The sequence below is a fragment of the Tachysurus vachellii genome, chromosome 19 (genome assembly GCF_030014155.1).
Source record: "Tachysurus vachellii isolate PV-2020 chromosome 19, HZAU_Pvac_v1, whole genome shotgun sequence".
Classification (NCBI taxonomy): Eukaryota; Metazoa; Chordata; class Actinopteri; order Siluriformes; family Bagridae; genus Tachysurus; species Tachysurus vachellii.
Window position 1 is genome coordinate 13120825 of NC_083478.1, and position 25523 is coordinate 13146347.

A 25523-nucleotide genomic window follows, 5' to 3' on the forward strand; every position below is an offset into this window, starting at 1 on the left:
TATAAAGCATGAGCAGGTGGCAGCTCTCATTCATTACTGCTCATTTTTTCTGACGTTTCCTCTCATTCAAAATTAGTGCTCCATTCTTAAAAAAAGAACTCAGTTTACCTTAAATTTAGCTGTGTCAGACATCAACAGCTAGGACAAAAATGTGTCCAACAAGTTATTTTCCTTTCATGAAAAACCATGAATTAAATTGAACAGTCTATAGCATTCAAGGAAGTATTTAAAAGTGAAGCCACAATGTGCCAAGCATCAGTAACTCAAGAACAATTCACTCCCTTTTAACCCTATAGTTCACATTCTCTACCACAATCAAACAAAACCATGTGATCTCCAAGCAGGTTTGATTGGCAAGAAAATGGCTAGAAAAAAGGGCTTTCCTCAGATTCTGTCTCCATTTGGCAGATGCTTATTTCATTTCATGGGTTTATCTGTCAGGAAAACAACAGATCTTTCAGTTGCACTGACCTTAACACCTCATTTACTTCATCACACACTTTGATCCCCTTGCAATGAGTCTTAATAGATCTTTGCCCTGAGCCCTTTATCTAGCCATTTCATCTATTCTGGGTCTACACCTCTCTTTGATCATGAAAACCATCTTCTTGCTTGGTAAAAACGAAAGATAAATGGTCATATTATGCTGAACACATGTTTGCTGAGTTTTAATAATACAGAGGTATATAATGGCCATTCCCTTTAACTCAGTATTAATGCTGAAAAAAACTATTAAATAGCAAACAGAACAAATATGTGTCCGAAGCACAGAGAGAGAGACAATACATGGCTTTGATGACACAACTACTGTACAGGAGAGCTTTTTTATAGTAGACAGATCCAAAATCACTAGGCAAAGACAGGTCAACAGGAAACACATGAGATTAATCCTGACACAGGAGGGAAGCAAGCAGTGACAAGACAGCGGTGGAGACAAGACATGAATAAAAACAATCCACACATGGTAATGTGAGCAAAGCAATGAAAACATAGAACAGACGTGAAACTATCGTTACCACCTAAAGTAACTGGTGGGGCCCTCTGCTGGGTTAGTTGAACAGGTGCTCTCTTGTTATTGTTTATTTATTGTTGTTACGGCCTAAGCCTTGATTTATGATTATTGATGTGTTTTTCCGTTCTATTGACTGGGTCTTCCTTTTCTTTTTTTAGGGTAAGCTCTGCCCCTGCACACCTGCGGCCCATTTCTGATTGACGCGCCGGGTGGGGATAAAAGGTGGGCCGACGTCGTACTTGAGGGGAAGAACTCCTGTCGCCAGGCCCCTCCGACTACCAGGCTTTAGCTCTCTGTGAGAGCGGTACACACTTGAGGGGAAGCTCTTTTTTGGCCGTCAGATTTGTGCTGACGACCGGTGGTGTTGAACTGAGCTTCGTGTGTGCGTCTTGTTGCCCAGCCATTGCTGATACGCTGTGTGTCCTTTTCTGGGTTCATTTGTTCATATGTGTTTGGGGTGTGTTTTATGTGATAATTCCTAGTTGCCCGTGATGCGTGAGTGCAGATAAATAATAAACCGACAAAACCTTTTTGACTCGCGTGTCCTTTTATGTTACTTGCCCCCTCCTCTACGAGCATTATTGAAAGTGGGGGTTCGTAACATAAATGGGGGATCGTCCGGGATAATTGTTTCCCGAGGGTTTAGTTGTTTGTAATCCACATTGATTGGTGCGGAGTGCATTGAGTTTGTCCTACACATTCTCCGGTGAGTTAGAGTAAGCCAACAGGACTGTGCTTAGCGCCAGTTTTGGCTACGGTTTACTGTTTGTTGTTTTCTTTATTATTTTAGTTTATTTTGTTTGGAGGTATTCCGGGGGAGAGAGTAAGCTCTTAATCGGTACCCTCCGAAGACTAGAGATAGGCTATAGTTAGGCTTCCGGTTAGGCAGGTAGGACCGGAGTGTGTGTGTGTGTGTGTGTGTTTTTGCTTATTTTGCTTCCTCACCTTTTTTTTTTTTTTTTTTTTTTTGTTTTTTTTATAAATGGCAACTTTCGACCTAAACATATTCATAGATCAGCCTAGTGTTGAGGCGTTAGAGGGATGTCGAAAAAATGATTTGTTTCTGGTCGCTCAGCATTGAGATTTCTATTTTTAAAACACAGCGTAAAGCGGAAATAAAATCTTGTATTATGTCGGCTTTGATTGATAAAGGGGTTCTTCCTCCTACGGAGACGGTTTCTGTGGAAGCAGCTGGTCCCGCGATATCTGCTGCAGGAAGTCCTTCTTCACAAGTTCCGGTTGGTGATCAGTCGACTCCCGTGACTGTTAGTGCAGCGGTAGGTCCACCATTCTCCATGCCTAAATTCGACCCAAGTTCTCTTTCTTCCGGGGCTTCGCCTGAAATTCGGGCGGATATGCGTTTAAAAGTTCGTTTAGCTCGTCTACAATTAGAGACTCAGGATAGGGCTCAGGCGAGACAAGATGATTTAAAACGTCAGATTGAAATGTATCGAATTGATGCTGATGCAAAAGTGCGGCTTCGGCAGGTGGAGTTGCAGGCTGCACAGGATCTCTCTAAGCCAACGATTCCTAAAACATCTATTAGTTGGAATGAGCGTTCTGAGGCGGCTGCTGGTCCATCTAATCCTAATGTTGTCTCCAGTCACTCTGTTCCATCAGGTCATGTATCTGAGTCTGTAGTTGAGTCATCCCTACATTTTGACGTGGCTAAAAATATTGCAATCGTCCCGCCTTTCCGTGAAAGAGAAGTTGAGGCTTATTTTCAAGCTTTTGAACGCATTGCGAGTGCTCTGAAGTGGCCAACTGAAGTTTGGGCCTTGATGTTACAGTGTAAATTAACCGGTAAAGCACAAGATGTGTGTGCGTCTCTTTCATTGGAAGGGAGCGTTCAATATGATGCTGTGAAAACTGCGATTCTGAGGGCGTATAAATTGGTACCTGAACATTACCTACAGTGTTTCCGTTCCACGAAAAAATCTGCGTCTCAAACTTTCGTTGAGTTTGCTCGTGAGAAAGCAATGTTGTTTGACCGCTGGATTAAAGCGTGTAAGGTAACGGATTATACTTCTCTGCGAGAGCTGATACTGATTGAGGAATTTAAGAACTGTGTTCCAGAGCGCACGGCTTTGTATTTAAATGAACAAAAAGTCAGTACGGTGCAGCAAGCTGCTGTATTAGCAGAAGAATATGCTCTGATGCATAAAAGTGTTTTATAAGCGTTCAAGTGATTTTGGAGGTACAGCACCACATGAGGTTGTTTCAGATGTTAAAAGCAAATGGGTTCCTAGTAGTCCAAAGGCTCGTAAAGAGTGTAGTTATTGTCACAAAATGGGACATGTGATGGTTGAATGTCATAGCTTGAAACGAAAACGCGAGCGACAAGATTCTTTGCCTGTTCAACCTCGAGGTACTGTTTTAGTAAAAGCTCTAAATCTACTTCTACTCTTGATCCCTGTTTCCAGCCTTTTGTGTTTGAAGGATTTGTGTCTATACATGGTGTAGAAGATCACAAACCAGTGCGAATTTTACGTGACACTGGAGGGTCTCAGTCCTTCATACTGTCGAACATTTTAGATTTTTCTGGGAGTTCTGCTTGTGAAACCAGTACGATTGTGCAGGGTATTGAGATGGGGTTCGTAACCGTTCCTCTCCATCGTATATGGATAACTTCTGAATTAGCATCTGGATGTTTTGAAGTCGCAGTTCGCCCTTTGCTACCTGTGAAAGGTATTGACTTTATAATGGGAAATGATATTGCTGGTGGTAATGTCATGCCAGTTGTAAAGGTAACTGCTGCTCCGAGCAAAGGGATGCAATCTGATGTGCTGGCTGAAATGTTACCTGATGTTTTTTCTATAAGTGCTGTGACAACACGAGCACAAGCAAAACGTGACGTACCGGAGAAAGTTAATCTTAGTGAGACTGTCTTCTCAGGTATTTTAGGAAACGATGCCTTTCCAGAATCTTTGCATGCTGCTAAAATAACGCAGAGTTCACAAGTTTGCTCTGACTTCCTTTCTGATGCGTCAATTTCTCGTGAAGTCCTGATTGATGCACAGAAAAATGATGCGACCTTACAAAAATGTCGTGCGAGTACCGGGAATCTACTGTCACCGCGTAACCAACAGTTTTGTTGGTGTGACGAAGTGCTGATGCGCAAATGGAGCAGTATGCTTAATGCTGAGCAGGTAGATGATTGGAATGTGGTGCATCAAATTGTGCTTCCCTCACAATTTCGACAACATGTACTACGTTTGGCTCATGATCATCCTTGGTCTGGACACCTCGGTATTAATAAAACCTATAATCAAGTGCTCCAACATTTTTTCTGTCCAGGTTTAAAATCTGATGTCTCTAAATACTGTAAAACATGCCACATCTGCCAGGTCGGGGGGAAGCCTAACCAGGTGGTGCCACCTGCTCCTCTCTGTCCTATCCCTGCTGTAGGAGAGCCATTTGAGCGTGTTTTGGTAGATTGTGTGGGTCCACTTCCTCGTGCTAGGTCTGGGTGTCAATATTTATTGACTATTATGTGCGTGGCTACCCGGTTCCCAGAAGCTATTCCCTTAAGGAGTATAACTGCTAAATCTGTGACAAAAGCCTTTATGAAATTCTTCACGACTTTTGGCCTCCCAAAGATTGTCCAAACAGATCAGGGGTCCAATTTTTTTATCTTGTGTTTTCCGTAATGTTTTAAAAACTCTAGGAGTGTCTCATGTGGTGTCGAGTGCCTACCATCCTGAATCTCAGGGGGCTCTTGAACGTTGGCATCAGACATTGAAATCAAGATTCGTTGGGATTCAGCCCTTCTGAATTAGTGTTTGGACATAATGTTCGTGGGCCTTTGAAAACTTCGAAAGTATTGTTACCTCTTCCCACTCAACTGTCTAATTTGCCCAGTGAACACCAGCAGGACATTAAGAAATTGTTGGATAGATTTCCAAACTTATTTAATGATGTCCCTCTGGGTACTAATGTCATTGCGCATGATATAAATGTCGGTGGTGCATTACCCATTAAGCAACATGCATATCGTTGTCCGGTAAGAAAACGGGAAGAAATGAAACATGAGGTGACGTATCTTCTGCAAAATGGATTTGCGGTTCCAAGTACCAGCAGTTGGAGCTCACCATGTATCTTGGTGCCAAAACCTGATGGAACCTTTCGTTTTTGCACAGATTTTAGAAAGGTTAATTCCGTCACTGTGCCTGATGCTTTTCCGTTGCCGATGGTATCGATAATCTTGGTGTGGCAAAATATATTACAAAATTAGATCTACTAAAAGGTTATTGGCAGGTGCCTTTAACTGAGCGTGCCTCCGAGTTCTCTGCGTTTGTCACCCCAGATTCTTTTCTCCAGTATACACGGATGGCGTTTGGCCTGCGAAATGCACCGGCGACGTTTCAGCGTTTGATGTCCATGTTCAGCGTTTGATGTCAATGTTTGATGTCCATGTTCGAATTGTAACGTCTATCTGGATGACGTAGTCATCTATTCATCTACCTGGGCTGAACACTTGTCAATTTTGCACGATGTATCATCGTTTATCTACTGCATCTCTTACATTAAATTTAAAAAAAGTGCGAATTTGCTAAAGCTTCGGTCACATACTTGGGAAAACAGGTCGGAAACGGGCAGGTTTGGCCATTAGATGTGAAAGTGGCAGCGGTTCTTGAGTATCCGGCACCCACTACGAGGCGAGAGCTGCGTAGATTTCTTGGAATGGTTGGATACTACCGGTGTTTTTGCAAGAACTTTTCGAGTGTTGTTGCTCCTTTAACTCAATTGTGTAGTCCTAAGGTTGATTTCTGTTGGACTAATGACTGTCAACAGGCATTTTTGTCTGCAAAGTCTCTTCTTTGCAGTGCTCCAGTCCTCTCTGCTCCGGATGTATATCGGGCGTTCCAGCTGGAGGTGGATGCCAGTGATGTCGGAGCAGGAGCTGTTCTCCTGCAAGAGGGTGCTGATGGAATAGCTCATCCCGTATCCTATTTTTCTTCTAAGTTCAATTGTCATCAGCGTAACTACTCAACCATTGAGAAGGAGACCTTAGCACTCTTATTGGCCTTACAACATTTTAATGTTTATGTGGGAGCCAGTATGCATCCTGTAATAGTTTATACGGACCACAATCCGTTAGTCTTTCTCAGCAAAATGTACAATCACAACCAACGTTTGATGAGATGGGCTTTAATGGTGCAGCCGTATACTCTAGAGATCCGTCATAAGAAGGGATCTGAAAATGTGGTCGCGGACGCTTTGTCATGGGGTTAACTCACCTCCTGTATTTATTTATTTTTTTTCTCCAAACGGAATAAAAAAAAAAAAAAGAGAACTGTTTCTAAGCCTTGATTTATGATTATTGATGTGTGTTTCCGTTCTATTGACTGGGTCTTCCTTTTCTTTTTTTTTTTTTAGGGTAAGTTCCGCCCCTGCACACCTGCGGCCCATTTCTGATTGACGCGCCGGGTGGGGATAAAAGGGGGGCCGACGTCGTACTTGAGGGGAAGAACTCCTGTCGCCAGGCCCCTCCGACTACCAGTCTTTAGCTCTCTGTGAGAGCGGTACACACTTGAGGGGAAGCTCTTTTTTGGCCGTCAGATTTGTGCTGACGACCGGTGGTGTTGAACTGAGCTTCGTGTGTGCGTCTTGTTGCCCAGCCATTGCTGATACGCTGTGTGTCCTTTTCTGGGTTCATTTGTATTCTCCTTTTGCTTTTGTGTATGTGTTTGGGGTGTGTTTTATGTGATAATTCCTAGTTGCCCGTGATGCGTGAGTGCAGCTAAATAATAAACCGACAAAACTGTCCTTTTTGACTCGCGTGTCCTTTTATGTTACTTGCCCCCTCCTCTACGAGCATTATTGAAAGTGGGGGTTCGTAACATTGTTTATTGTTATTGCTCTGCAGACAAAGCAATTTTAGAATGGATAAAGGTTTATACTGCTATGACTCGGATTATCACTGCGATTGACCAGTATTTGAGTGGAAAGGCATGAGTGGGGGTGCAATGTCACATGATGGATGGCAGAAGCAATATAATTTGGCTAAGTAATGTGTTATGGATGACAATTGTGTATATTTGTTTAATACATAATCCACACAGTCCAACAGCACTTTCATAAATGACATGAATAGTTCTGTGTATTATAAAGAGTTGGAGTCCTGATTAATAATTAAACAATATCTCACAAGAACGAGTGCACAGCTGTGATTTGGCCATAGATATAAGGCAGGAATTTTCAGAAAGATTATGGCCAAAGATTTTGTTCAATTTGCTCCATTAGTAAAAAAAAAGCCACAGTTATATAGAACATTGTGTGCTGCCACACAGACTGTAGTAATGGTTTCAACATATTGCTAGAACTAGAATTTTATATGGTGATCACAGACATTGAAACAGTGAAATCTGCCAGTGTTACACTACATATCTACATTTTTGGAACATTGCCTGCCCGATCAAGTGAGTGGACCAGAACTGTTAGTAATTAGACAAAAGTCACTAATCTGATTTGAAGAGCGATGTTTAAAGTGTGCTTATATTTAGTACAGTACAACTGTGCTGGGAAGTTTCACTGCTTATATTTCTCCATGTCCATGCTCACCACATAACATTTAAATAATAAAATCATTTTTCTGAAAACCTTGACAATTGTAGACTTAGAAAAATCATCAGCAGATGTGTCAAAAATAGGTTTTTATTCACATAACTTTTGACTTAAAATATGAAAGCTCATGAGTTGTAGATGAAATGGAAGAAGGGAAGCCAATTTCACTGGCCTGCACCTTTAAAATGAATGAGAAATCAATATCTGTCCAACCAGCAGCAAACCAGCCAGCTAGCTGACAGACTATCAGTTTTTTTTAGCCAATATTTACTTTTTATAAAAGGAAATAAAACATTTGGCTTCATTGTGTCTGTTAGTGTATATTAACTTTTGTATAAAAGTAATATTGTACTCACTCTGGTGCAGTCTGGCACTATATATTGGCACTGCTGATTATCTGCAGCCATTCTTAACCATGTGATATTGCTTAACTCTACCACAGCTAAGCCGTGGTAGAATAACAACACATATAGTATAGTTGTAACATGAATAACATGAATGAATCTATTAATGTGCTCATTCTAATACATCATTGTTTCTATAGTAACAGCTCATATACATGTACTTGTATGGTGGACGATTTTAATTTTCTCAGTAAAATGACAAGCCTTTTGTGTGTGTGTGTGTGTGTGTGTGTGTGTGAGTGTGTGAGAGAGAGAGAGAGAGAGAGAGAGAGGGAGAGATATGATGTATAACCGCACGGCCTGTCGTGTTATTCTTTACATAATAAGTAAATATACATAGGTTATGGTTATTACTGTTAGATTGCACATTATGTGATGAAGACCCAATCATGTAATAAAAGACAGCAGAGGCAGTGAGAGTTATTCGGAGAGACAGTAATTATTCTAAATGTAACATGCATTGTGTCATAGATATACATACAAAACGTAAGTGCTGTTTTGTGCAAGTTAGGGGCTACTTACCACATTCCCTATTCAGTTGAATTCAGAGCTTCCAAATAGATTTTGGTTGGCACACTGTTCACCCTTTAGATGGAAGAATAAGTAGCACCTCAAAAAACGTGAACAAGGAATTACTTTGCACGATAGAGATGTCAGAGACCATGTGTGTTTATATTTTATTAGGGTCTTTTTAGTCTAGTCTAGTTTAGGCAGGCTGTCCAACTGTATATTTACATCACTGTTATATCAATGTTATATCTGTAAAAAAAAAAGGAGCAAATTGTATGACAATACATATACATAAAGCAAAATACACGATCAAGGTTAGACCCACATTTCTCAAAAAACTTGCACAGGCTGACTAGTGATTCTTGCCCTGCTAATATGGCAGGAGATCACTGTATGAAGCTGGTTGCAAACAATAATGCAAATAATGCAAAAATAATAATAATGCAGCATCTAAGCTTCCCTTTGTCTATGCATGTATACACTGTCTAATATTCTGAACAACATTCTGAGACTTCAGTATGGACGACAGTATTTACTGTACAAATAAAGTAAAAAAAAAAAAAGAATGTGCAAACATACAAAAATATATATTCACTGAAAAGAAAAGAAAACTACATTATGTACATTAAACCTCTGAAAGATCTTTTAAGAAATGAAATAGAGGTAGGCATAAACTGCGATACAAGATAAGTGCCAAGCAGGTTTTAAATGTTTTAATGACTGTTTTTAATGAAAATCTCATGTATTGGAAAGGAATGGATTTTTCTGGAATGACAAATCTCTAGAAATTCTGTACGCTTTAAGTATGTTCATTAATCGTGTAAAAAAAAAAGTGAATGTATGTATGTTAAGTATGTTCGTTATGCTCTTTAAGTAATGATTGGTAAACTGCACCACTGTGTATCTGCATGCATAATTTATGTAAATAAGAAAATACTGCTATGCAAAAACAAAAGTATGGGTCATAACTTTTTTTTTAAAACACTTTCAGATGGCAGTGTAAATGATTATTTTAAATGAGTACCTTACTAGAAGTGCCACGTTTTCAGATTTACATTTCAAAACAATCAGAAATAATTATGTCAATCTTCTGCAACAATATAAAACTAGATTTGTAAAGTTCGTCGTGACAAACTTTGATGTTGGCTTTGACGAGGCAAGTATTCGCAAAGGCTGGTGCTTTTTGGAGGTGAGTGGACATAAGGGTCAGTGTTACTTTTGGAGGCAAGTGGACAGAAAGATAGGGTGCCAAAACATTTGGAGGCAAGTGGAGACGAGCATGTGACATCATCAGAATACACGTGAGGAAGTTCCCCTCATTGTTCTGAGTGTTTTGATATGTCACATGTCCATGTTGTAAAAAGTTTTTTGATTTTGCATATTTTGGGGGCGGGGCTGCGGCACAACTGAAAGGCCAGTCGGTACACCAATTTAAAACTTTGTTCAGAGTATTGAAAGCTTGCTGAGTTATAAACCTCCAAAGTTTATAATGGGAGTCTATGGGAAAAAAGGCCAGTTTGAGACCCAGTACCGGAAGTACCGGTACTCGGATCGCTTAGAAAAGTAATAGCAACAAACTTCAGACCAGGATCTAAAACATATCCGAATTTGGTTCATGTGGCTCGAAAGCCCTAGGCCGCATTAAATTTTATAAATTTTTGTCTAAGCTGAAATAGGAAAACAGAATGTTGGCTTCTACAAAGCCAACATAAAAATTATACCTATAATACCTTATGACTTTCTGAAAGGACATTTATGTGCTCATGTGTACCATGTCTAACAAAAAGTGTGGTGTCTTGACATGATGAATGATTTAACAGAACAGTTTTCTGAAAGAATAACGTCTAATCCTCCAAGGTGTTGAACAAAGAAGCATAGCTAGTTTTTATGTAAATAAGAAACATAGTTTGTTATGATAATTACACTTGTATGTTCCAGTGTTTTTTACACTTTACAGAAAATCACCATTTAGAGACACACAGATCCTTAATATACATCCATTTGCATCTTTAAATTTCACACAGCCCCACTCATTTAATAGTCTAAAAGAAGAAACAACATGTCAAACTGTCAACTCCATGGATAACCTTTGTTTGTAGTCAACATATTCACCAATGAAAGATCCGTCCTCACTGAACTCACAGTCCTCGTTCCCGTAGTCATTGGAGCCGTCTATGCTGCTGCTGTCTTCTTTGATGTCTCCCACTAGTGTAGGCCGGCTGTTCTTTAGAGGCTTTTCATCACTGTCGCTGTAATAAAAAACAAAACAAAATGACTAACTTTACCTGGGGAAACTGATGGAAAAGGTTAATAAGAAGGAGAAGGCCGAGGTCAGAATGGAGTCACTGTTTTTCCTCTAATTGTAAACTTCAAATAGCAATGCTTCAAAGGACAATAGTTTATAGTCTGTCCTCAGAGACAGACTGCTAACCAATGAGAGAAACAGAGTGTGTAAACAAACAGTCTGTTTGGCTGCTTTACCTCATTTAGGAACACACAGAGAAAATAAGTGGACAAGTAATCTGACTGATTGCTAGATTCAAATACTTGGTTGAACAGACAATGTGTTTAAAACAGACACACAAAAAGACACATAGAAGGCACACCATTTTAAACATTGCAAGAAAGTCTGGGACTAGAGAGGTGCATCGGCGGGGATCCAATGGAATGAAACAAAATAGGTCTTTTTTACTTCTATTCATTCATTCATTCATTCATTCATTCATTCATTCATTCATTCATTTTCTACCGCTTATCCGAACTACCTCGGGTCACGGGGAGCCATCTCAGGAGTCATCGGGCATCAAGGCAGGATACACCCTGGACGGAGTTTTACTTCTATAATTTATACATTATTTTATGTTTAGTTTATAAGTAAGAGGGTCTTTATTGTGATTGTATACAATACAAGAAAGTTTAGTTTAACAACTCTCAGACTGCAATGAGACCATTTAAACATAACACTCTGAATTTAAAGTAGGGTGTCCTAAACAGAAAGCTCTAAAAGTGGTGGACAGAGTATTGAGATACTTAAGTAAAAGTAATAATAACACTATATGAAAATATTCCATTACAAGTAAAATTCCTGCATTCAAAAACTTACTTAACTTAAAGTATCATAGTATTATCAGCAAAATGTGAACCAGTGGTAATGTATTCATCAATAGAGACTGCAAAGCACTTTTGTACATCACTCTAGATAAGGGCTTCTGCCAAGTACTGTAAATGTCAATGTAAATGTACTTAAACTCTCAAACGCATATACACTGCTCAAAAAAATAAAGGGAACACTCAAGCAACACATCCTAGATCTGAATGAATGAAATAGTCACATTAAATACTTTGTTCTTTACATAGTTGAATGTGCTGACAACAAAATCACACAAAAATGATCAATGAAAATCAAATTTGTATATATCAATTGGATTCAGGTCTGGGGAATGGGCGGGTCAGTCCATAGCATCAATACCTTTGTCTTGCGGGAACTGCTGACACACTCCAGCCACATGAGGTCTAGCATTGTCTTGCATTAGGAGGAACCCAGGGCCAACCGCACCGGCATATGGTCCCACAAGGGGTCTGAGGATCTCAGCTCGGTACCTAATGGCAGTCAGGCTACCTCTGGCGAGCACATGGAGGGCTGTGCCCTCCTACGGCCTCCTCCACGTCTCCTGATGTACTGGCCTGTCTCCTGGTAGCGCCTCCATGCTCTGGACACTATGCTGACAGACGCAGCAAACCTTCTTACCACAGCTCGCATTGATGTGCCATCCTGGATGAGCTGCACTACCTGAGCCACTTGTGTGGGTTGTAGACTCTGTCTCATGCTACCACTAGAGTGAAAGCACCGTCAGCATTCAAAAGTGACGAAAACTTCAGCCAGAAAGCATAGGAACTGAGAAGTGGTCTGTGGTCACCACCTGCAGAACCAGTCCTTTATTGGCGTGTCTTGCTAATTGCCTATAATTTCCACCTGTTGTCTATTCCATTTGCACAACAGCATGTGAAATTGATTGTCAATCAGTGTTGCTTCCTAAATGGGTTTGATTTCACAGAAGTGTGACTGACTTGGAGTTACACTGTGTTGTTTAAGTGTTCCCTTTATTTTTTTGAGGAGTGTACATTATATACTCAATGTCCATTAAAAGGATCCCTGTCAGTGTTTTACTATTACATATGATGCTTTTGGATTAATATTAATGCTGCAATAATATGTATGTGGCAAATTACTGGTAGAGTTTGAACTGATTTTAACTTTTTTATACACTGCTGAGTAGTTTAATGTACAGCAATACATCATATTCTATAAGATCTAAATATGACATCATCACTGCTGTCCTGTGAGAACCAAATATCTGAAAAGTCAACTTTCCATGAGCTTTGTAAAAAATGCATTTTCCAGCTATTCTTGGTGGGGGTGGGGGTGTTGGTGTTGTTTGTGTGTGTTAAATAGATTATTTAGATTATTAAGAAGTATGACAATTTTCTAAATCTATAAAGAAATGCTAATTATATTTGTTTATACACAGCATATAAAACCACCAAATTATATACAGATATACAGGAGATATACAGATTTCACTAGACATAAAGGATATGAAAAATATTTCAAATAAAATACAAGTATCTCTAATAATAAAGTACATATAATTAGTTACGTTCTATGCAGTTATTCTCTGCAAAATGCTAATTGTTATTGTATTTTTTGAATGAAAAATTATTTTTCTTGGTGTTTCCTAGGACATAGCGGTAGGGTCCACATTAAAAACACAATATAGACCTTGCCCGTGTCTTATTTAAATCTGAATACAGATACAGATTTAAATAAGACAAACACAGACAAATACAGACAAACCCTGAAACCCGAAACCTGACACCTGAAGCTAATTCAATTGCTAATACAAATTATTCCAAAGCTGAGGTAAAACTGTTGAGATGAAAACTGGTAGTGTTGCACAGCCATTTTCAAACAAAAAAACAATATTAACAAAATTGTTTAATTCATATTTTGTATGTAACATGTTTCTATTTATTGTTATTGGAGTATTAAACACAGAAAAACATATTTAATACTAACTAGTTTAATAGCTAACTTGACTGCTGTAGCCAGTTGAACCAGTTAGATTTGAATATGTTTAAACTAAATCAAACTGCTAAATTACAAAAGAACTATAAACATATACCTGAGTGGACATAAGAGAATGGTCTCAATTTCAGATTATTGGTCTCGATAATCTTAATTTGTGTCATTGGCAACTTTAGCTGATGATTTTAGTTGCTTATAGATCAAATGCTGACTGCAGCACAGACGGCAGTATGGGCCAGTATGATTTCTGCCCCACTTGTCTCGATTAGCATTTGCTAGTATATTGAAATATTAACTCTGTGGTGCTGAGTGGGTCAGTGAACATTGTGATTGTGCAACATCTAGAAAAGCTACCAAAAAAAGAAAACAGGTTTGTAAAAAATAGCATTTTTAGTCACTTAAAAGTGATAATTAGAACCTTGTATTTGTATTATTTGTAATTTAAAAAATGTATGAAGCTGTAAATCAGGATTTTATTAAGATTAACATTGGTGGGGCTCTGCCTCACCCACTGCCACAGATGTGTCTGCCCTGATGGTCTGCACAATGAGCTATGATTTAATAAGCAGATTTACAGATTTCCACCATGGTGAGACTAACTGTCTGTGGCCACCACCTGTGGCTGGTGCCTCTCCAGTACCTGTTATCACTTTTGTTTGCACCAAAACAGGTGAAACTGATTCACAATCACATATGCTTCGTAACTGGATGATTGATACCCCAGAGGTTTTACTGAGGTTAATGTTATACCGGGATGACTATGATGGAGTGTTACTTAGAGTAAAGTGGATGAAGTGCTGCATTTAAGCAACTAGAATTATCTCTGAGCTCAGTAGCTTCACACAAATTTGTGAATACCCAACACAAAGAAAAAAGACCTTGCGATTCATATTGCTGTATGCTGTATGTTTATTATTCTCTTAATTTCATTCCGCATATAATATTTTCCAAAAAGGCATAGAATCTTTCTTTGTACCTAGATCTACAGCATAAACATGCACACACACACACACACACACACACACACACACACACACACAAGTTCACAGTTTTGCACAACATACTGCTTCACGTGCCATGCTTTCTGTGTGGATCCAAATAAATTCCATGATTTTGTAAGATTTGTTAAGCTTAAGGTAAGATTTGCTTGCAGAAGAGAAAGACACGGCATTATGAACATTGATTTATATAAAAAGCCTCACATTAGCTTCCAACCATATCAGATTAGTTTAATTTACCTGTATTCACAAGAAGTCTCATCATTCATTCCTCTAGGCTCTAGATGTGGTCGCATATCTTCCTTTTCTTTCACTGCAGAGTGGAAAATTAAAAAAGAATCAGTGAACTACTTTCATCAAAAAAGTCACCTTTAACACTGATGCTAATCTTTGAATTATATTTATATGTAACAGTGTTGAAAATAAAGCTACTGTTTTAAAATATGAGATGAAACGTGACAGATGGGTTTTCTGATGATTTTTTTCTTAGTATGATCCAAGGACATTGATTACCTTGAACATTGACTATGTAAGTGTAATGTGATGTTGCCGGTGCGCGGCCACCTGCACACTATTTTTTATAGCCTCAGTTGCTGGCCAAGCCACAGCACTGGCAAATCATGGCCCTGGCAACCTTGTTTACTGAAGTCTGAGGAATCTGGGCTAGGACAGTCTGGTAGCACAACCTGCCACAACCACCTCACAGCTGGTTCACACCCCTGTGGTCTTCCAGTGTTTTATTAATGAGGCCCTCAATGACACACTGAACCACTATGCATTTATCTACCTTCAAGACATTTACAGCATTTAGAAGACCCCTTATCCAGAGCGATTTACATGTTTATCTCATTTTTTTTAATACAACTGTGCTATTGAGGGTTAAGGGCCTTGCTCAGGGGCCCAGCAGTAGCAGCTTGGTTGACATAGTAATCAAACTCACAACCTGCCGATTGGTAGCCCAGCACCTTAACCACTAGGCTACCACATCCCATCCCAAGACATTTTAATCTTCAGTAGCTCCCTAACAGAGCATGTGATACAAGTTCGTCAGATCATTCAGCTCCTCCTTCTGAATGACCTATATGTCAAGCTAGAGAAGTCACAGTTTCATGGTGCTTTGTTAAGAATTTTAGTACCCTGGAGATCCCACTTTTTGCTCTGTCCAAGAAAACTCAGGGCAAGTTTATATGTACAAATGAGGAAAAGAAGGCACCCAAAGCCCTAATTTGGAGGCTGAATTTTACCCCTGGATATCACATACCTGACCCCAAATCCCCGTTCATAGTGGACTATCCCAACAGTCAGGGCCTAAAAAGAATCCTGTAGGCAAAGCAGCTAAATCTGCAGCAGGCCAGGTTGTCCTTTTTCTTTGCCCAGCAGAGGACCCCGACTCCCAACCAGCAGAGGACACCAGCCCCAGCCTATTATTCCACCTCCTAAAATAGTACCACCTCTGGACTGATGTTTTGAAGATGTGGTCCTCTTGAAGATGTGGCACTCCAACACAAGCCAGATCCAGGTTGTGGCCCTTCTAGGTAAGCTGTATGTCCTAATGTCTGACTGACCACAGGTTTGCTCCTGGGGACTTACCTCACTATTTGCTGGTATGGTCAGAACTTTGACCATTGACTTGACTTTACTTGAACTTTGAGTTCTTGTGGCATCAATTCTGTTGGCCCACCATGGATAAAGACATCCAGACATATGACTTTATACATGACTGCTAGACCTGTGCCCATAAGATTGAATGTGCCTAGTCCATGGAGACACCTCTCCTTGGACTTTGACACTGTCCTACCTCAGGCAAATCTGCAGCCAACTGCATGCTCTTTTATAGACTCAGTCCTGTGCAGGTAGTCAGGGGTTGAGCGGTATCAGAGGAGTAATTTCTCTAAAAGGTAATTTTCCACTAGGGGTAATCTCCCCAATCTCTGAATACCCTACTGCACCCCCACCCCAATCTCTTCTCTTCCGGTTTCTCCCTTTGTAGGATTTTTGGATACTACACAGCAGTTAAGCTCCAAAAACAGGCATAAACAGGAAACTTGGTGCAAAGCTAGTAAGTTTGCAAATTCTACACTCAGATCGCTGTGTGTTGTAACAAAACAACATCTCTATATACAAAAAAACATTCACGTTCTACCGTATTTTATTACATAACTGAACAACCTACCCAAATAGGAAGCATCTAACATTTAACACCCCTCAACACTTTTTAATAACCTTTTTCGAATTGAAAAATAAATCAGGGGGGCACGGTGGCTTAGTGGTTAGCACGTTCGCCTCACACCTCCAGGGTTGAGGGTTCAATTCCTGCCTCCGTCTTGTGTGTGTGGAGTTTGCATGTTCTCCCCGTGCCTCGGGGGTTTCCTCCGGGTACTCCGGTTTCCTCCCCCGGTTCAAAGACATGCATGGTAGGTTGATTGGCATCTCTGGAAAATTGTCCGTAGTGTGTGATTGTGTGAGTGAATGAGAGTGTGTGTGCCCTGCAATGGATTGGTACTCCATCCAGGGTGTATCCTGCCTTGATGCCCGATGACGCCTGAGATCCCATTGACCCGAGGTAGTTCGGATAAGCGGTAGAAAATGAGTGAGTGAGTGAGTGAGAAAAATAAATCAAATCTTTACCTAATAACTAACCTACAACTAGAGGGCATCTTTTAGCATTCATCTTGCACAATGATTTTCTAGTTATAGCAATTCTAATTTATGATTCCATAATCTATATGAACATTTATCTAATATAGAAGTTCTTTTACCAGTGAAAGTGTTTTTTTACTTCATCTTCTTCTTATGGATTTATATTTTTTTGACTTACTTTTTACATCTTCCATTTCAAACCCAAAAGTGTTTTGTTTTTGCTTATGATCTCAAGCCTGCCACTAAATTCACATTTAAATGTTAATTTGCAAATCTCTACCAAATGTCCATTTTCCTTGGTGGCTTAGCTTTAATAATTGCTACAATAAAAACTAAACTAAAACTAAACCAAAAACTAGCTCCTTTCTGCAAAAATCACAATGTTTAGCTTTTTGCTTAATAACAATGTATTGGAATGGGCCTCCGAAAGCGGTTGATCATTTACCAGAAGGAAATGTGGATGGAGAAAGAATCCTCGTTGATAGATGAATATTCCATTTTTTTTCTACAAATAGGAATTTGCCATGATGACATGGCAGACATGAGCCACAAATTGGATAGTATAATTCAAGATGTCCAAGTCACCATTTCCACACAAATCTTCAAGATAACTGTGGAGGGCATTCAATATCTTAGGAATAATCTTGAGATGCCATTTCACAAAAAGCACATTTAGACCAGGGTAATCTCTCATCCTTCTTCCATTGTCAAAAAGCAGATCCTAGTGCTCATCACATTATATCAAATGAACCAGTGGCTCTCTCCATTCTGTGCTCTCTTGATTGCAGCAGCTATCTTTATGGCAGAAGACCTCATCAGCTCATCAACTGACAGATTCCCTTTAATGACTGTTTTGTCCATTCATGCATTCAATTTTAATGAAACAGGACTCCAATCTTTGATCAAAATGTAGGACTGATCTCGCCATCAATTTATTAGAAGTTAATACACCACCAAAAATTTACCCTTTGTCATGGAAGGAGATTAATTTGGGATTGGCCTCAATATCTACATTTATTTCATATACTTTAAATAACTATCATTTCTTTGCAAACTTCCACCTCACATACAGCTAAGTCTTCATACATGTGAGTGATTAATGGGAGATTGATTTCCTTGTGTTCCTTCAACGTTTCAAGCATTCAATAATCATGCGTTCTGTGGCATAGTAAGCAATAGTATATATTGATGGCACCTTGATACCTGAAGCTTCTCTGCCTAAATGCATCCAGCAGGTTCTAGGACTCTCACTTGCTAATCACTTTTACATGAAAGCAGAAATATTGCAGAAACCATTTCCTTGGATCTCTGTTGCCACTTTAACAGGAACTTGATCTGTATGGGCTCCCCTCACATCTGTGCTCAAAGGAGGTAAAAGCCGATCTCAGATGGAATTCTCAGACCACAGAGGCCTTCACTCAAAAAAGTTTTAGTTCAGCTCCAGTTCTCATGCAATCTGATGCTAAGTTGTTGTTTTTTTTTTTGTGGTGAAAGTGAATTCCTCAAACATGGTAGTCGAAACCATTCTGTCTCAATAAGGTAATTTTTCTTCTTTTTAAGGTAATTCTTCTGCACACAAAAAATAGGATCTAGGTAAACAAGACCTTCTGACTTGCAAATGACCATGTAAAAGTGGAAAGATATTCTAGGTTTGAGGGCACTTTGCATATTTTTCTAGCCCTGATGGTATATCCAGTCAAGAGCTTGACCCCTGTTAAAGCAAGTGGTATTTGTTCTTTTCACAATTACATTTTACTATCTCCATATGCCCATGCTCCAGTGATGGGAAAGCTGACAGCCTTTAAATAACTCATGAAAAGGAACCAGCCAAAGTTGAGAGGGGTTTCATCATTCCAGAATGATGTATCCTAGCTTCCGTACTCAACAAAGAAATTGGACATGCCCTGGAGACAGAGAATAATTGCCCAGAAGGTTAATGTATGTCACACAAGTCTTGGTTTGAGCTCACATGGTACTAGCTAGTCGATACCCAACTATTTCCTTCACTATCCAAATAGTATGACAGAGGTTTGGTGACATTTTCTGACCCAAGATTTTATTATGTGAACACTCTTGCAGCATATGTGCAACTGCTAAATGTCGATCTCAAAAACACAAGCTATTACCCATATCGCACCAGCCAAATTTTGTTGTGTGCTTTTAGTCAAAGAAAACCAGTAACTTGCAAGATAAGGATAAAAATGATTGATCAGTCTATTCATAATACTTCCCGAGGTTTGTTTCGTTCCATCTTTCATATAAACCTTTGACAAAGCTTTATAAATGTTTCCAGCAGATCTTCAAGGACATTAATCATCAATCATTGTCATAAAGATCCTAATTTATAAACATCCATATGAAGTGTAATGTGTTTGCATTCTGTATAAATTAAATAACCTAACTAATATACAATTGCATTTCTGACTTTTTCAGAATTATTAGTGTGTGTTTTTAAGGAATTTTAAATGTTTTTTTAAACATTCTTAAAATATGAAATAAGTAAATATGATAAAAAGTAAAACACTGCCAGTTACTATTTTCATGGGGAAAAAGTCACATTTTGTTGGCAGAGAAAACTCAACAGATGATGAAATATTTAATGTTTTGTGCACGGTATTGTGTGTGTTTGTGTGCACTTGAGATGAAAGTTGAGAGAAAGAGCCTTAGGCATGCAGCTTGGATGTAGAAAAGTACAAAGCTGTTTTATCTTATTTCGACTGACACTCCTTGTAATGCAAAAGGTGAGTGTAGTACTTCTGGAACCATCACCATCATACCTGCATACATTCCACCTTTGTTCTTGGTCACAAAGCAGGCAATTAGAGCTACCAGTGTGAGCAGTGCCACAGCACACATGATTCCAATAAACCAGCTGTTAGTAGAAATACTCCCATATGCACCTGTTGCACCTGCAAACACATAAATTAATCAGCATTAGTTCACAGGTTAACAGATGTTTTCTTTAGTGTAGCTCATGTAGACAAACCTAATGATGGAATCTTCCCTAACACACGAGGAAGAAACCTTGAGAGAAACCAGAATCAGAAGGAATCTATCCTCTTTTGGGCGACACTCGATCGTGAGATTATCGTTATTCATCTACAGTTATATAGTCTATTGACAAACACTTTGAAGTGCATGGAAAGTATGTTCATGGTGAGTATCATAGTCTTCATCATAACAGAAACAGTTCTTTGGTACAAGAATGCAGTACCCAGGAAATATTATCCACTGCAGAAAGGGTATGACTTAAGACTGGTTTTGAAAGCATATTCTTTAGGGGACCATTCACAGTTGCAGACAGTCAGGTGTTGAATCTCCAAGCAGAAGAAGTATTAGGATGCATCAGGCATGACCAGATGGTGAAAAGAGTCTTAGCAGATGAAATGTATCAGGACCAGGCAAACAAGATTACACAAGAGATGTCATTTAAAATGGATTAACTTATTGGCCAAGTGACAGGCAATAACCCACAGTGACTAAGTGATTTTGTTTTGAGAAATTTATCAAGAATAAAAAATTTAAGTGCTCTGTGGATCTCTCAGGTAGTTGTGTGCTCTGTGGATCTCTCAGTATTTAGCTGCCCTTCATTACCGAACAGTCCTAATTTCCTGCCACTAAGAAGCACTCGAAACTATGACGCTGTTAGCAATGTGCTTCACATTAAGCACGGTGTTAAGGAGTTGATGAACAGTACCTGGTTTGTGCCAGATGCAGTACTTAATGATCAACCTTAACAGTTTTTTAAGTGGCTGCCATATGCCTTTTACTCAAGAGTGGCTTCTATCCATCCACTTAAATTTAAAGACCTGAATGTTGAACTTATTTTAACATGATAGAGCCCAGTGTACTTCTTGGAAACTTTTAAAATATTACAAATACTGTAATACCAGATCTATATCTCAAAATAGAGTTAACATACAAGTTCCTTGGGCTTACAGTATATAAGTCCTGAAATATGAATGGTGGTTCATTGTACTGTACATACAGATTTGTGCCATTTTAAATCATGTCCAATCAACTGAATTGTCACTACACAAGTTTCAACATTACAAGACAATCAAAGCAAACAGGTGCTTGTGAGCTACATTTGGAGAGCTTTAGACAAGGATCTTGATACTTAGCCAAATCAGATCTTTCAATTTCTTATTTGTGTTAAATTGGTTAAACTAAAAAGCTCTTTCTATTTTATCATTGTGTATTAATTTACATAGATTAATGGCCAGTTAATTTAACATTAAACTTTAAGTTACTTTAAAATGTACTATTTTCAACAATATGCTAAAGGGTGTGAATACTTTCTGAATGTCACTGTAATACTTTGATATAAGTCATCAAAGTAAGGCAAAACCCATAGATAGCATTCCTTTCTTGGCTAATTAATAAAAAGTACCTGAAATTTGTATCCAGATTTCAGTAACAGAGAAAATTGTTGATATAAGTTATATATGAGTGTCTTTTTAGCCATAGCCGGGATTTCGCTAATTAATGGTGCTTGCAAAGCAACATTCTTGTTATCTTGCATACTGATTATGATTTTTCCGGACAAAACTTCGGCGCTTAACTTGTCCCGCAGCTTTTGTCCTAGAGCCATGAATGAGGTGTCAAATCTACCGGCTCATTGAGGAGAGGTGTGTTATGACTTTTATAAGCGATCCAACCAACGATGTTCGCACAGCGGACGAAAAAGCGGGCAAAAAAGTCCCATAGACCTGAATGGGAAATTCCTAAAATTTCCTGAGCAGAGCTCAGGCATGGCTTCTCCTCTGAGTGCCGAGATTTGCCACGTGCAAGCACCATTCACATTTTCTTCAGGAAATGTACATTCTAGTTATTCTTACTATCCTCTCTTATATACTTAAATACTGTTAACCTACTTTAAGTACTTTAAATCCCTAATCAGTTATAGTTTTATCTAAAATAAGCCTCAGATGTGAGGGAGCTAAAATTTATCAACCCGAAGGTTGTGGGTTCGAGTCTTGGGCCGGCCACAACTGAGGTGCCCTTGCGCAACGCACCGAATCCCCCCCAACTACTCCCCGGGCACCACAGCATAAATGGCTGCCTGCTGCTCTGAGTGTGTGTTCACTGATGTGTGTGTTCACTGCTGTGTGTGCACTTTGGATGGGTTAAATGCAGAGAACGAATTCTGAGTATGGGTCACCATACTTAGCCGTATGTCACGTCACTTTCACTTTAAATGTTACCCAATCTATAAACCCTCATTGGAACACCACATCTGGCAGGTCAGGGATTGGTCTAGAGCATATCACAGCAAAGAACATTGCCTTCATGAATTGACACATTTCTGCAGTCTTGCCGTTTATCACTTCTGAAAACCTGTGCTTCATTATATAAGAGTCTTAGTCAATCCTGGGCATTTGTAGATTTTGGACTACTAGAATATTTTATTTGTAATGCATTCTCATAGCTATGTTTTTAAATTTTTATTTATTACAATTTGTGCAACAACAGACGGCCATTTACGGACTATGGTGAAAGAAATATTTATGGAAACATTGGCCTTATTGATCAATCTTTTAGTAATGTGTAATATTTTAATAATGTGTAAATGTTTGTGTAAACTAAACTGTACTGCGGATTTACAAAAGTTTTGGGAATCATAAAAATAAGTTAAATAAAAAAAGTTGTGTTTTTGCCCATGCCTCCTGACATGCACACATCTGGCCCAGACTACAGTTCAGTCTAATCATTATGTGTAACAATGCAGGGGAAACTTACGTGCTGAAGTAGCAGTGAAACTCTCTTCACTGATAGCTGGTCCACAGCCCACAAGTGTACAAGCACTCAGATTGAACTTGTAGTAGCTGGCTGTCTCCAGATCATGTAGAACCCATTGTGTTGTCTCTGGTCCACTGATGTTAACTCTGTATACTTCACCAGTATCCATTGTACCATTATCTAAAATAAATCAGGAAACAATTTTTTTTAATGTTTGTTTGTGCATATTTTCATTTAAATAAAAAATCAACATCAACAATGTTCTAAAAGGTTTGTTTTGTAGGTCTTTTTATTTAACCAGAGCTTTCTCAGTAAAATCAGACAAAATTTCAAATAAATAGGTCCTTTCTGCTTAACTTAATGCAACTTAACAAAATAATTCATCTTCAGTCTTCATGAAATAAGTATTTCACGCTTGATCTGTTAAGTCTATTTTCTAGACAATTATGTATGCATAAAATAAGAAATTTGCAATTTGTTCAAAATGTAGTTATTGATTAACTCTAACCGTCTAACTAACTGCTGCCAACCCATCAAAATGTTTGGTGTAAAAGAAACAGAATAATATTGCCATACATATCTGGTATTGCAGCTGGTATCCTGTGAGAACACCGTTGGCCTCAAGCGGTGGAGCCCACACCAGTGTGATGGAGTTATCCTGAGGGTTTGTGGCTCTGAGTATAGGAGGCATTTCAGGAACTGCACACAGTGAAACCTTACAGTTAGTTTACTTTATAAGAGGAATGAGACCCCAACTAGCTACTCATTAGTTTGTTTTATAGCAATACAATTACTAAATTTAAAATGAAGGTATATGTAGATTTCATGTAACTAAAATGATGTTATTTAACAAAATTTTCTATATTTACATATAAAATATTGCTGCACTAATGTAATACTATGTGCCATTTTAATTATAATTGCCTTGTGAGATTTTTACAATGTAATTGGTTTATGTCAGTACTATGTGAATGACAATCACTTTACATAATTCAAATCTAGTAATTAAAACATTTGTTTAAATGAATTTTTACAAATTTTATGAAAACAATAGATATTTTTTATGAAATCTTTTTGAACACAAATTAATTTTTTTTGTGTATGTGTGTATCATATATATATATATATATATATATATATATATATATATATATATATATATATATATATATATATATATATATATATAAAATATGCCATTTTGAACAAAACAGCAAAAAAGGTTAAAACCATTTGCAGCCCTATGTGAAGCTCTAGTTAAAATGTAAGTGATGCAACTAGTGCTTGCCTCCCTGCGGTGTTGTGAAGGTGATCGGCTCGCTGCTGGGACCATTGCCCTTCCTGTTAAAGACATTGACAATGAGGCGATATTGGGAGAAAGGTTTCAGCCCAGGCACAATGGTGCCCACGTGATAGCCTGGAAGGATCAGAAACTGCTTCTCAGCATGAATTTCTGTAGAAGTCAACAGGCTTTTTGTTCTCCACAAATGCACCTGAAAGAGAGAGACAAAGAAATGGGGAAAATGGAATAAAAATAAAAAAGGAAATAAAGGAAGGAAGGGAGAGAAAGTTTAAGGGGGTGTATTTAAACACAGGTCTGGAACATGTTTTAATCATTTGACACAACCTCAGAGTATTGATAATCATAATGATTTACTATATGAAACATTACACCAATTTCCAGTAGCCTACTACACTTCAGTTAGATTTTTACACCTTACACATTTAAAATGATATTTTCTTACTTTTAGCGCAGAATGTAGTATACCAATATTTCAGGACAGAACATAAAATGATTGTCTCTATATCTACTAGGGTCTTAGCAAAATGGTGATTTTCACCAGACCTTATTTAAAAGATGGACACTCACATTGTAACCTTCAAGATGGCCCCTGAGCTGGTCCTGTTCAACAGGAGACCAGCTGACATGAAGCAGCGTGGAGTTAAACACCTTTACTTCTACATTCTCAGGAGCTGCAACTGGCACTGGTGAGGACAAGATTGCAATAACTTCTAGGTAAAATGTTCACTACAAACAAGGCGGTGGACGTAAGCATACAGATGGTTGAGAGAGAAATACATCCAAAAATTCATTCCAAATACATTTATAGACTATAACTAGCTTCTATTGATTATATGGGTCACAGTAAAACTAAACTAAGCTAGTTACAAGGCAGTAACACAAAAAACACAAGTTTTATTTGTTTGTTTCCTGTAGTTTTCACTCTGTTCTGTGTTTATATTGGCTTGGTCACTCTAAGCATATTGATGATGGAATGCCCCATATGGTATCAGTAAGCTCAGGCATAAGCCAGTCTTATTGTAGGATTAAAATAATCAGTAAAAAAAAAGGTTAAGGTACTTAATATTCCTTGCTGACAAAGTAATATGCTTTTCTGTAAATGTATCTTTAATCATTTTATTTCAGCCATCAGCATTGCTTCACTAATTACAACAGAGAAAGGAAATCTATAACTATAACTCAGTTTTCAATGAGCTGACTTACTGCCTAAGCTGAAGATTTTGCAAAAATGCATATGATAGGATAAGAAGCAACAGAGGAT

The 25523-nt window shown here is 38.5% G+C and overlaps 1 protein-coding gene across 4 annotated transcripts in view; it reads right to left on the reverse strand.

Moving 5' to 3' along the window:
* Window positions 1-8648: 8648 nt before the first annotated feature.
* Window positions 8649-25523, reverse strand: part of chl1a (cell adhesion molecule L1-like a) — a 45264-nt gene continuing 28389 nt past the window's right edge. For all 4 annotated transcript variants that reach the window (XM_060893866.1, XM_060893869.1, XM_060893867.1 and 1 more), the window contains exons 20-26: window positions 24830-24945; window positions 24248-24452; window positions 23536-23658; window positions 22960-23139; window positions 19995-20126; window positions 14818-14890; window positions 8649-10742 (exon numbers count right to left, since the gene is read on the reverse strand). In XM_060893866.1, coding sequence (XP_060749849.1) covers window positions 10556-10742; window positions 14818-14890; window positions 19995-20126; window positions 22960-23139; window positions 23536-23658; window positions 24248-24452; window positions 24830-24945 — 1016 coding nt within the window. In that variant the 3' untranslated portion in view covers window positions 8649-10555. The remainder of the gene's footprint in view (window positions 10743-14817; window positions 14891-19994; window positions 20127-22959; window positions 23140-23535; window positions 23659-24247; window positions 24453-24829; window positions 24946-25523) is intronic.